This window comes from Cynocephalus volans, chromosome 2, assembly GCF_027409185.1.
Source record: "Cynocephalus volans isolate mCynVol1 chromosome 2, mCynVol1.pri, whole genome shotgun sequence".
NCBI classification, from domain to species: domain Eukaryota; kingdom Metazoa; phylum Chordata; class Mammalia; order Dermoptera; family Cynocephalidae; genus Cynocephalus; species Cynocephalus volans.
Genome location: NC_084461.1, coordinates 37350532 through 37362791, shown reverse-complemented (window position 1 = coordinate 37362791; position 12260 = coordinate 37350532). Strand labels below are relative to the sequence as shown.

The following is a 12260-nucleotide window of genomic DNA, read 5'->3' as shown; positions in this document are numbered from 1 at the left end:
CTAGTACATCAGAAGACCTCTGCCTTCCACATCTCTCCCCTCCTATTGCTTCCCTGTAGGAGGGAGGTTTTCTGATTCCTGTAGACTTCCCAGTTTTTCTTCTACGAAGCCTGCCATCTGCTTAAAGATCCTTTTCTTCAGGAGACCTTAACATTCCAGAGAAGGGCTGTGGGGCTTCATACACCAGGTTCAGCACCTGCTCTTTTACCAACTTAATTTAGAATCTGTGATGAGAAAAGCCTACTCAGATGTTTGCCACAACTACGTGCCCAGGAAAAAAGCTCTTCCAGAGACACTTTCCCAGAAGCCTATGACCAGTCTTGTATGAAAGCACCAGGGCATTGCCTTTGGAATTATGAAAGTTGGAAAGAAATCCTACAGGCTCATTTTTACATAACAACTGTGTTGTGCCTGGGTGTTGGTCCCCAGCTCTCAGAATCCCCTGCTGCTGTTTTTCTTTGAGACTCTGCAGCCTCCACAGCAGGGAACTGCACAGGCTGTCACTCAGTGCATATTCAATACGATACCACTACAGAGAGACAAGCACTCTTCTAAGCACTTTATATGTACTGATTTAATCCTCATTATTATGCCCATTTTACAGATGGTAAAACTGAGGCTTAGAGCAGTGACTAACCTGCTTATGATAAACAATGGAGCTGAGATGTGAATAGAAACAGTCTTGTCCTCAAAATGACAGCAGTGCTACGATATTTTTAAAAATTTTATTTATCTTGAAACGATTCTTCTGGTAGTCGGTGAGGTCTTATAAATAAACAGAGTCTAAATCCACGCTATAAATTCAGAATCCAATGAAAAGAGAGATAAAAAAGGAGGGGGCATTTATAAGACATCATTACAGTATTTGTATAATTACAGTTTTCTAATCAAAGTAGACCATTCTATAAAAAGATGCTAAAAGATTAATATACAAATTCAAAGAGAATTTAATAATCTCTTTGGGTTATATAACTCCACTTAGAAATGTTTTTCTTCATGATACTAGTGAGTGCTATGCAAATTTCCACTGTTTTTCTTGGCTAAAAAGAAAAGAACAGCTCATATAAATGGATAAAGGCTTTTTAGGATCTCCTCGTATTCTGAGAAGTTTCAAAGGGAGGCAAGGAGCTCTTTATTTATATGTAAAGAGAATACAAGTTTTAATGTCATTTGTCTCTGGATGGAATTAATATTACACTCCTCTTTGCATGGGGAAAAAATCTTTAATTGGATAAAATCAATGGCAAACTGTTAACTGCTATTAAGAATGAAGCTCAGACTCCACAGTGTGTCAAAGGAGGGCCTTAACCATCTGTTCTCCTCAACTCCAGTACTTCTCCGGCATCTCCATTGGCCCCTCCTCTCTTGTCACCTTGTCCTTCCTGATTGGATCGTCCTCTCCATGCCCATATGCTTTGCATGTGCTGTTCCCTTTTCTTGAGATGCATTCTTTTGCCTTCTTGGGAATGTCTTCCCTTCCCTTCTTAACCTAAAGAGTACCTAGTCATGACCAAATTCAAATGTTTTGTTTTATGAAGTGTTCCTTAAATTCCTTATTAATTTCTCTTAAGTAAAATGAATTATTTTACATACTATGCTACCATAGAATCCTAGGCCCACTTTTATTGTACCAACAGTTGAATTTAACAAATGTGTTGTTTTCCTTTTGGGTTCCAGGGATTATAGTAAGTACAGGGGACATATTGATGACTAGGATATGATTTTTGTTCTTTTGAGAAGTGTGCAGGCACTGTTAGAAATAGGCATTAAAATGGATAATCTCAATGCTGTGTGCTACGGATGCTCACAGAACTATGCTTAGGGAGTATAAAGTGTAAAAAAAGGGCTCTTCACCCAGGTTTGGATGGGAGGGATCGAGATCATCCCTGGGCCAAATCTTGAAGGTAGGCAGAAATTAGCCAGGCCAAGATGGATATTGAAGCAAGGAATGGTTTTACTTATATCACGGAAATTGTTAACACTGGTGGTATTTTATTATCACCAAAGCAGACTTTAAAGTTCACTCAGCCTATCTGTCCAACACTAAGTATTGTCGGGAACTTGCCAATTAGCTATAAATTATACATTCTCACTGGCAATATTACCCTCAAGGAGGCAAAAATTAGTTTGGGGGAGAGCAAATAAAAAATTTATTCTTTTAATATATAAAGCACAGGTATACAAACTGTATAAGCACAGATATATAAACAGATATGAAATCCATCTGTGGTATTAAAATTTCATGGAGGAGAATGGGAGTAGGGAAAAATACTCAGAAAGACTCCTTGGGGGGCAATAATCAAAAAAGGTTAAGAAATACTACTCTCAACGATTGTTGTAACTACAGTAGCATTTGTTAGTTTTAATCCAGTACAGTGAGTCTTTTTGTTTAACATAATTCTACTTAAGACTATCTGAGAATTTGAGATTCAATTTGGCATTATTGCTTGTTTTGTCTTTGGTAACATATTGACTTTTGGAAAGCATGTCTAAACAGAGAATAGAACTATCCCCGTGACTCAGAGGAATGATATTTTAGATGTATACTCATATTTCATCTAAGGACTACAAATTATCCCAAAAGAATATTTCATCAATTCTCAAAGCAATCAATTTTATACAGAAACAGAAAAGAGCACTCTTGTGTTCTCCTAACCTCTCTCCATGGGGATTGTTCGAAATTCAGACCCAGGAATTTCAATCTCAGAGTGGTAGATTGCATCTGAAGTACATTTCTGGATGGCCATGGTTCTAAGATGGGTATTTGGTTGCTCAGGAACCTCCCGCACCCTAGTATGCGAGGGATCTGGTGAACAAGCTACTCAGTTAAGATGAACACAGAATCAGTACTGGCCCCGGCATCATGCTTACCTATTCTGCCTCTCATCTCTCAATGTCTGTTAAAAAATCATTCTTCCTGGGAAATGCACTAGTGTGATACTCTTTCCAAAGAGTGTCTGCCTTTTCTAAAGTGCAAAGATGATGCTGCATTCACAACAGAACTAGTTCAACTGCTCTAGCAAGTCCAGAAAGGAAAGTAATGGAATTCAAATGTGAGTGGCTGCACACACATTGCCCCTCAGCTGTCTTTCTAATGAACTTGAACACACTTGTGACTATGTTCTGGGGATCCACACTTTTCCTTTTAAGATAGATTTCTCTTCTGAACTGTTGTAGACCAAATTTCCCCACCTGCCATTCTATCCTGAAGGCATTAGGTCTTTTAGATGTTGCTTTGCCTCCCACGGATTTGTCACCCCTTTTCCCCTGGGTGATAGAGCTGCCAAAGATTACTCAAAGCCCATCTCTTCTGAGCAGTGAGAAGCCCCCAAAAGGGGTTAATCTCCCAGAGCCCTCCAGAACAAGGCGTTCATTTCATTTGGGAAACTAACCACGAATTGAGGTTCTCTTCTCACATTTATTCTCCAGACCAGGAAGTTACAGGAAGACAGCATAGGTGGGGTTTTTGCTAAGTATAGTTAACAAGTTTAACAATAGGCATTCCATAATGCAATTTTCAAGAAATGAAGTTGATCCACTAACAAAAGCTTGATCTTACAAAACACTCTCTTCTTACAGCAATTTCCAAGTATCTTTACATATCAATCAGTAGCCTGTCTGTCTTTGAGCCAGCAACCTTGCTGTGTTACAATTCTTTATCTTACAACAGAGACTATATAGCCTGGGGAAAATTTCCTGTCCTTTGCAAGGTCAATATCTGAAACTGAGAGGCTTTGGAAAATGAGGCCCTGTGAAGTACATTTGCTTTATGCATACTCCAGATTTAGAGCCATGTTATGTACTTTTAGAAGCAACAGGATCCTCCTTTATCTGTGTCTAACAGGAAAATATATATGCTGAAGAATATGGATTAGATTAATGTAGCCCAAGGCAGTTGACCCAGTTTTTCCTGGATGGGTTGAGTTTGTTTAGACTAGATACACTTTCTGAGATCTGGAGGAATTCACATACACTGCATTCCATTCTTCTACCTCACTCAACTCTTCTAGGTTTCCAAAAGGAGCATGGCTTCCTTCTTTCTTTGATTTTCATGACTGTCAACTCCAGATTTTCCTCCTACTTCTACACCTACTTCTTTCTCTTTTATCCAATCCACTTTTCTGTCTTCCATTAAATGCTGCTAATCTTCAAATTTTCTCTTCTTTTCTCCCTCCACAAAATCTTTCCAGGTGATCTTATCCACTCTCATAGCTCCAACTATTCTCTATATGTGATGGCTCCTGGCCAGCTCTATGTCCTGATTAACAGACCTGTACTTAACTGCCACTTGAGAGTTCAGCTCATGTGTCCCAGAGTCACCTCAAAATCCACATGTCTCAGACTGGACTTATCACCTTTGCTGGAAAACCGTTGCTCCTACCTTTCCAAGGTTAGTGAATGATGCCAGAAGACCACTAGAATCTAGGCATAATGCATGGCCTCTTTCTCCCTTTCGCCTCCATCCAGTGCCACATCTGATGTCATTTTATCTTCTCTATCCCCTTCAAATATATCCACTGCCATGACTGCAACTCAAGTTCCCACTGTCTCTGGTCTGGATTATTTCAACGGTCCCCTAATTGTTATTCCTGCCCCTCATCTTGCCCTCTCCCATTAATTTATCTACAGTAAAGGGAAACTAATCTCTTTAAATCATGAATCTAATCATATTATTCCCCTGGTTCATAGCTTTCAGTTGTTGTACATTCTCAAGGCTCCCTATCCTCTGGTTCTTTCTTCTCTGCCCAACATCTTTCAAGATTTAAATTTTGTTATACAGCTTCTTCAAGGTTCTTAAACTTATTGTTCTCTCCTCTCCCTCTCTCGCCCTCCCTCTCCATGTTATCCAGGAATTTAATGTTCACCATGTTTCCCTCACACATCCTTTATTAACACATTATCATCTTTCTGGCCCCATCTACTTATCCCGCTTATGATGGCAACCTCCCTCCCTGCCCTGCTCAAGTCACAGCAGGTTTTGCTCCAATGTGCTGTCATGAGATACTACACCTCACCATTATTATCACCTGTACTTGTCTGTCTGCATCCTGTGTTTCTGTCAATGAATGAAGAAATGCTTTCCTCTGCCTGAAAATACATAATTCATCCTACATCCCCCATTACTCCCCTGCCCAGCGAAACCTTCCTAGTTTGTCCACATTGAGCTCAAGGAGCTTTCTTCTGACTCCCAGGCTGAGCCGGATGCTCATGGTAATGAATGAGCTCTCATGGTGACAATCCAGTCACACTACTCCTCTGCTCAAGATCCTTGCAAAGGCCTACAATGCCCTCCAGGATGAGCCCCCATTTCCTTGCAATCCCTCTGACTTCCTTTTTTGCTACTCTTTCCTTCCTTTCTCCGACCTTAGGCATGCCATTCTTTTAGGCAGTAGCTGGAATGCATTCTGTAGATATCCACATGACTAACTCTCTCGTCTCCTTCACTCCTTTGCACAAATGTCTCCTTATCCATGAGGCCTACTGATACCCCTGTTTTAAGTTGCCGCCTGCACCACTCCTCCCACCTGCCCTCTCCTAATCCTCCTTTCTTTCCTCAATTTTTCCTTGTTCCCCTCTATCAAACTACTTAATTTACTTATGATCATTATCTGTTGTCTGTCTCTCCTTATGAGAATGTAAGCTCCTCAATGGCAGATATTTTTATCAGTTTTGTTCACTCAAATTTTTCAAGTGCCTACAAGTTCACCACCAAACCGTGAACTTTTTGAAGGCAGGGATTTTTGTGGTTGTGCCTATTTATAGTATCTTAGCACATTTCCTGAAAGTAGCGGGGTCATAATAAGTGCTTTTTAAGTGCACATATCCATCTCACCAGTACATAGCTTTGCAGGGCTTGCCACTGAACCATGCTACACCATGCCAAACCAGAAGACAAGTGCAAGGATGTTGTTTTCTTAGTGGAGATGCTTCATTATAAACTGTCCCAGTTTCTGAGATCTCCATAGATGAAGAGTCCAATATGGACCAATATAGGCAATATTTCTCCTGCGGGGTTTCCCTAAAGGTTAAGAATTCACCATTGTTCATCTGGCCTTTCTCCTCCACCTGTACCTAAACTTGGGACATTTGTTTTAATAAGTTAGAAGACTAAAGGGAAGCCTGAGAATTGCAAAGCTTGAAAAGGAATACCTTGCCTGCTGTGACTTCTCTTTTTGTTTCCTTTCACAGGGCTCTTCCTGCCATGATGCAGTGGGTGCGCATGCAGAAGCCAGGAGAGAGTGGCATCAACATTGTCACTGCCGATTTTGTAGAACTTGGTGACTTTATCAGCACCGTCATAAAGCTCAACTATGTCTTCGATGAAGGAGAAGCCAACACTTGATAGAACCGATTGGAGTGTCCATGAATAAGCTAGAGAAGACTCATTGTATTAGGCATATTATCCATAAACACTCTGATCTTCCTATTCCACCAAGTCTGAAGGGATTAGGGCTGGTAGTGGGTGGGAAAAGTGGGAAAACCATTTCTTCAGTGATTATAACCATACTCTGCATTACTATAAACATTTCATTTCTCATCTGCTGAGCAAAACCTACTTCTAGTGTTAGGTATAAAAAAAGACTAGTGAATTTCATTTTTCAAAATTAGTCTTTGTATCGTACAACCCATGAGTGTCTACTTGGTTGTGTTTTCTAATTTCATCCTAGGGCTACTCCTCTGTCTGTATCCTCTAACCTTTCCACTCACTCTCTTGCTTGCTCTTTTTAATCAGATGCTGTATGGGACTGAAAACATTTAAATGCCCAACATGATGTGTATTACGTTGTTGTACTAAAATTTATTTGTTTTGTGGGATTTGGTGTAATATTCTGTAGTCATCTGCAATTGGGCAATCATAGCTAACTTTAGATAATAGAAAATATGCATCAAATCAGTTTCCCTGCATTTGGTAATATTGGAGGCCATAATCAGTGATTTTTGTGTTATATGAAAATAATAGTGCTTCACAGTATTTCTATTTAAGGCAGCTGTAAACATAGAGTAAAAACTTTTTGGAAGAACTATGAGTGCCCACTCTATAGTGGAAAATGGCAGAGTGGGAGGCGATGGCTGCTACTTCAGCAATCTCTTAAATCATATTGCCCACAAATGCCCAGTAAATGATAAACTATAACAAGTGTGTTAAAATCTGAAACTCTGAAAAGAATGCTTACAAACACCTTCCTAACAATTCTCTTGATTAAAAAAAAAAAAGGAAAGAAAAAAAGACTGTGCAAGCTTTCCTACCAAATTGGGGTTTACGAGCATGTCATTCTAAATCCCAGATATGAGAAGCATTTTTCAAGAAGCTTCAAGTTTTTGACTTGAAGGGAGGAAAGAGGAAGAGGAGCAGAAAGAGTTAAAGCAATATTTTTGAAAGCGTATCCACGAAATCAAAAGGACCCATGAAATATGTTTGGGACATTCTTAAGATAGTGTGGTCTGAGCAGACAAGTTTAAAATTGGCACAGATTCATCATCACTTCTGGGTTCCATCCTCTCCTGGGGCAAGATTAAGGCAGAGGCAAAAGTTTCGCATGAAGGTTCCACAGCCCAACATTTGATAATCCAGGTCTACAGGAAAGAGCAGTGGTAACATAGCTTATCACTGCTTCCTTCTTGGCATCTTTGTGATATTTGACAACTCTAAAATAGTCTTAAAAAGAGCACAATAACCCTTATTTATGTGCCTCATGGAATATTGTGAGGCATTTATAAAAATGTGTAAAATTTGCTGAAATTCTTATAATGATGAATTATTATATCTTTATATTTAGAAATAATCACACCTCAATAGTTTCCTGAGACAATGCAGTCCATGCCACCAAGGGTCATAGAGAAATAAAAGCATGCTCTCAGTTTTTAATTAATTTAAATGTAGGACATGTGGGTTAATCTCTTAGCCCTACATAAGGGAACTGATTTCAAGGATATATGTCGAGATCACAAATACAACCATGAGTTGATTTCAAGGTTAAAAATACTCATTATCAGAAGATAGTACTTATCAGCAACTGCAGGGAGAGAATAGAAATTGTTTATACTGAAGACAATGTTCATGAGGAGTGTGTAGTTACCTGTGGTAGCCCGAGTAGCCTTCATATACACATAACAGATGTGTTTATACATTCCAGTGGTGTGTACATATCTTGCCATGTGCAATATACCAACATATACCCACTCCTGTGCAGGCAGGCAGATATAAATATATACAAACACACACAGATATGGACAGATACAATGCATGTCTTCTTTTCAAATGAAGACACTGTTAATATTAAATCATTTAATTTTAGAGCTGAAACCCTTAACAATGTGTGAAAAAGAGTGATAAAACCATTGAAATTAGAGTGGCTGATCACGTGAAAATATTTCTGTAAAAATATTTTAGCTTGGGATTTAATTATTTACAAAATATAGTTCTTTTCTTCTTTTCACATTCCCTTCCCTTGCAGTCTTGTTGTCTTTCTATCACTTTTACCTGCTCTTTATGTGCAACTGAATATAAATCCTTTTTGAAGGATGATGGATTACTGAAATTTATGTCCCATAAATTTGCTTTTTGGGCAGATTTTCTGTCCAACTGACTATTCATTATTCATCCCTCAGGAGGATCTCTAGCCAAGCACACTTGCAATGACAAAAGGGTTTAATTTATAAATATGATAGAAAACAGGTCTTTTAGCATACTAATGAAAAATAAATAAAATATAGAGGTAACTATGTTGTATTTCTTGAACTTAGATGCTTTCTTATAATATTCACTTAGAATTAACCTTGTCATATATGTGTCATTTGGGTGCTGGATAAAACAAACATGATGAAGCATTAGACTAATTGCGTAGTTTCTTAACTGGGGAAAGCTTCTTATTGTTATTAACGATATGCACACAGAAACTTAAACAAAGGGTACTTTCAAGCCAATGTTACGGTTGCCATGTGGACATACAGAATCTCTGTAGCTGGCACTGAGAGCAAATGGACTTGCCTTAATTTCTAAAGGAGGGGAGAGGTAGAAGTGAACTAGGAGTCCCCCAGCTAGAGGGAGAGTTCACTAGGAGGGATTCCTTGGAAAGGGAAATGGAGAGAAGTTGCCTATGGCTGTCTTCTGTCCATTAGCCCTGCCCTGGAGCACACTTAGAGAGCAGGCTGTGGGCCTCGAAGGGGGTTAGAAACGGTGATGGAGTCAGAGCTTTCCCTCGCCTATGCTCCTTTGTCTTAGCTGGGCATTGTCTTTCCAGACAGTTAGGAGCACAAAGGGCTACAAATAGGCCCCAAGATGGTAGTAGATACATCTTGGTGCACTTTTTGTTTTGCTTGTTTCTCAAGACTCTATGTCGCAAGTCCTGCGAGGCAAAAAACAGAAATAAAATCCAACTTTTACTCAATCTACAGCAGGAAATCAAATGAGTAAGTGAGATGAGAGAAAATACATAAAGAGCATCATTTTTAAGTTTGCTTTCCTGTCTGTAATTCTGAAGGACCAATATGATGAAGACTTCTCCTGCCATTATCATTTATGTCTCCCTTATTACTACACAATCACGTGAATGCAGAGAATGAGGAGGCATCTTTTAAAAGCCTTAGGATATTTTATATGATGACCTTGATATTCACTTTCAGCCATAATGGGAAAACTCACGTTTCATGGAGCGCCACCTAATAGTGAATGTATTAGAGCATTATGTGTTTGGCATGTATACACCTGTGTGTGTACACACATGCAAATGCACACACACACACACACACACACACACACATGCACACTCAGCATGCACATTTCACACATGCATTTTATCCAAGTTGAAACTGCATTCTAATTAACCTTATTTTAATGCCATTTCAACTCTTAAAATCAATATCTGCTATGTTAGTAGGCATAAGTACAATTCAATTTTTTAAATATTTAAGAGGAAAAAAATCACTACAAAACTAATGAAAAATGAGACCATCAGAAATAGGAACAGCCTGGTAGTAACAGTCTAACAACATTGTCAACTCTACTTCAAGCTAGAGAATCTAAGATGGAATTGAATATAAATTAAAACATACATATATCTTCATTTCAAGTTAAGTTCTTTGAGGTTCTGACATGGTTTTAGTCAGGGTTACCTGTTCAGGTTCTCTCCTGGTGGGATTCCAGATCAAAAAGTTGGAAGTCTCAGGAAATGCACATTTTTATGAGTTTTTCAGTTCTCCAGTCTTGCAGATCCAATGACACAATCTTCTAATCTTTGGTCACTTAACCAAACAGAAGTTCCATAGGCAGAGTGTTCACATTTTGAATTGCTAATGGAAAATAATACACAGTGTCCCTCAGGATGTGCTAAATAAGATTTTTAAAAGCATTTTATTTTACAGCACTTTAGTCTTTTCAACTAGAGTTCAGTGACACCATGGTGTAAATGCTATATTTGCCATAACTTACTGGTGGCTCCTGTGTTACATACAGTTTTAAATAATGCTCTAAATTGTTTGTTTTCCCAATGACAATGATAACGTGTTCTGTAAAATTTGTAAAACTTGTTGATTGAATCTCTTGAAAATTGTGTGAATTTTTATTTCACTTGTGATACTATTTCGTAGGTATTAGTTCTAACTGTATATCTGTATGAGTCAAATGTATGTGATTGTATGTGGTATGTGTGTGTAACTATATTGTGTATCTTATCAAAAATCAAACTTATCCTAAAGAAAAAGGGCACATTATGATCAGCCTTAATTCGTTGCCATTTTGTTTTTATTGTGGTTAAAATTTGGATAGAAAATTTAAACGGAAATTATGTTTTTGTTAAAGATGGCTTTTAAAGAACATCTTATAAGGAATATGCTTTAGAAATTATCTGAGTTCCCACAAGCAAATTGTTCAGCTTGTGGAGCCTCCCATGCTTTTCAAAATTACCAAACATTAATGAAGTTATTAATATCATCATCCTACAAATAGTCAAAATGTACATTTATTTCTATCAGCAACAGAACCAATGCACCCCTAAAGTTGTTCTTCCCATCATAGAACCCATTTTGTTTTAGTGATAAGTTGTACATGAACAATTATTTCTCTAAACCATTGCTTTTTAAAAATTGGATCTTCTCAAGTAAGATGAACCACTTTGGCACCATGAGAGTTATTAAAAGGCCCATAAATGTTAGATGGTTCCACTATGGTTCCCTTTTCAAAAAATAGGCATGCAACACTCATACATTTTTTTGTATGTCCTATATGTAGTCCAGCAATAGAAAACTCATGACTAATTCAAGGATCTACATGTGTTCATACTCAAAGCAAAAACACTATAATCTTTGGGTTTGGGATCTGGGTGTGGATTATTAATTAACCTTCTTATTTCTTTTCCTTCTTCATCCTCAATTATTTCTTTTCAATATTTAGAGTTGTTGAGTAAAATACAGGACACTCAGGGAATTTCAAATTTTAAATAAATGATGAATTTTTTTAAAGTGTATGTGTTTCCCATATATTTCATCAGATATACTGAAAAAAATTGTTGTTTATCTGAAATTCAAATTTAATTGAGTATGTCCTGTATTTTTTCCCCCTAAATCCGTCAATCCTATCCCTACTGCCTATCTTTTCCAGCTGGGCTACCTGTAAGATCTACCTTCCTCCATACCTCTATGTTAAGATTCCTCATGAAAATCTGCAGTCCTAATATTCTTCATGAAGGAAAATATTGGTCCATTCCAAGTCCCACAAATGCTTTATGTAGGACCAACTCAAGTATAGATGGAATAATCAAGCAAGTATCTTCATAAGATCAATGTAGCCACATTCAAAATTTCTCTTCACTGGCCTGTTGTAAGACTCAGAGTCTCCCCACTAATCCCTTAAGTAACATTTTCATTTAATTGGGACAACCAAAAACATACCTACACATTAAAAAAGATCCTGCATAGTGGATGCACTGACTTAGTATCAGGACCTTTTTTAAAATTCAATTTTTTTTTTCTTTCTGAAAGGTAACAAACTACTCCATTACTTTTACTGCTAACACCTTACCACAATTTTTATAAGGTTAGAACTGGTCACCAATGGAATTGTAGAAAATTTGACATAGGAAAGAACTCTCTTCATTGCAGGAAGAAGAGATAAGAAGAGTCTGAGGTATAGACACAGCCCTGTTGGTCCCTCCTCAGAACATTGAGGTAGAGCTGGACAGAAGGTGGTGAACATGTGAACCCTGGCATGAAACTAGCACTGACAGACAGACTCACCAAAGCAAATTATAATGACCAGCACATAT

At 38.0% G+C, this 12260-nt stretch overlaps 1 protein-coding gene across 1 annotated transcript in view; it reads left to right on the top strand.

Moving 5' to 3' along the window:
• The window catches only part of PLCXD3 (phosphatidylinositol specific phospholipase C X domain containing 3), a 163155-nt gene extending 156812 nt beyond the window's left edge, over window positions 1-6343 (top strand). The window contains exon 3 of the mRNA XM_063088258.1: window positions 6190-6343. Within this exon, the coding sequence (XP_062944328.1) occupies window positions 6190-6343 (154 nt within the window). The remainder of the gene's footprint in view (window positions 1-6189) is intronic.
• The last annotated feature ends 5917 nt before the right edge of the window (window positions 6344-12260 follow it).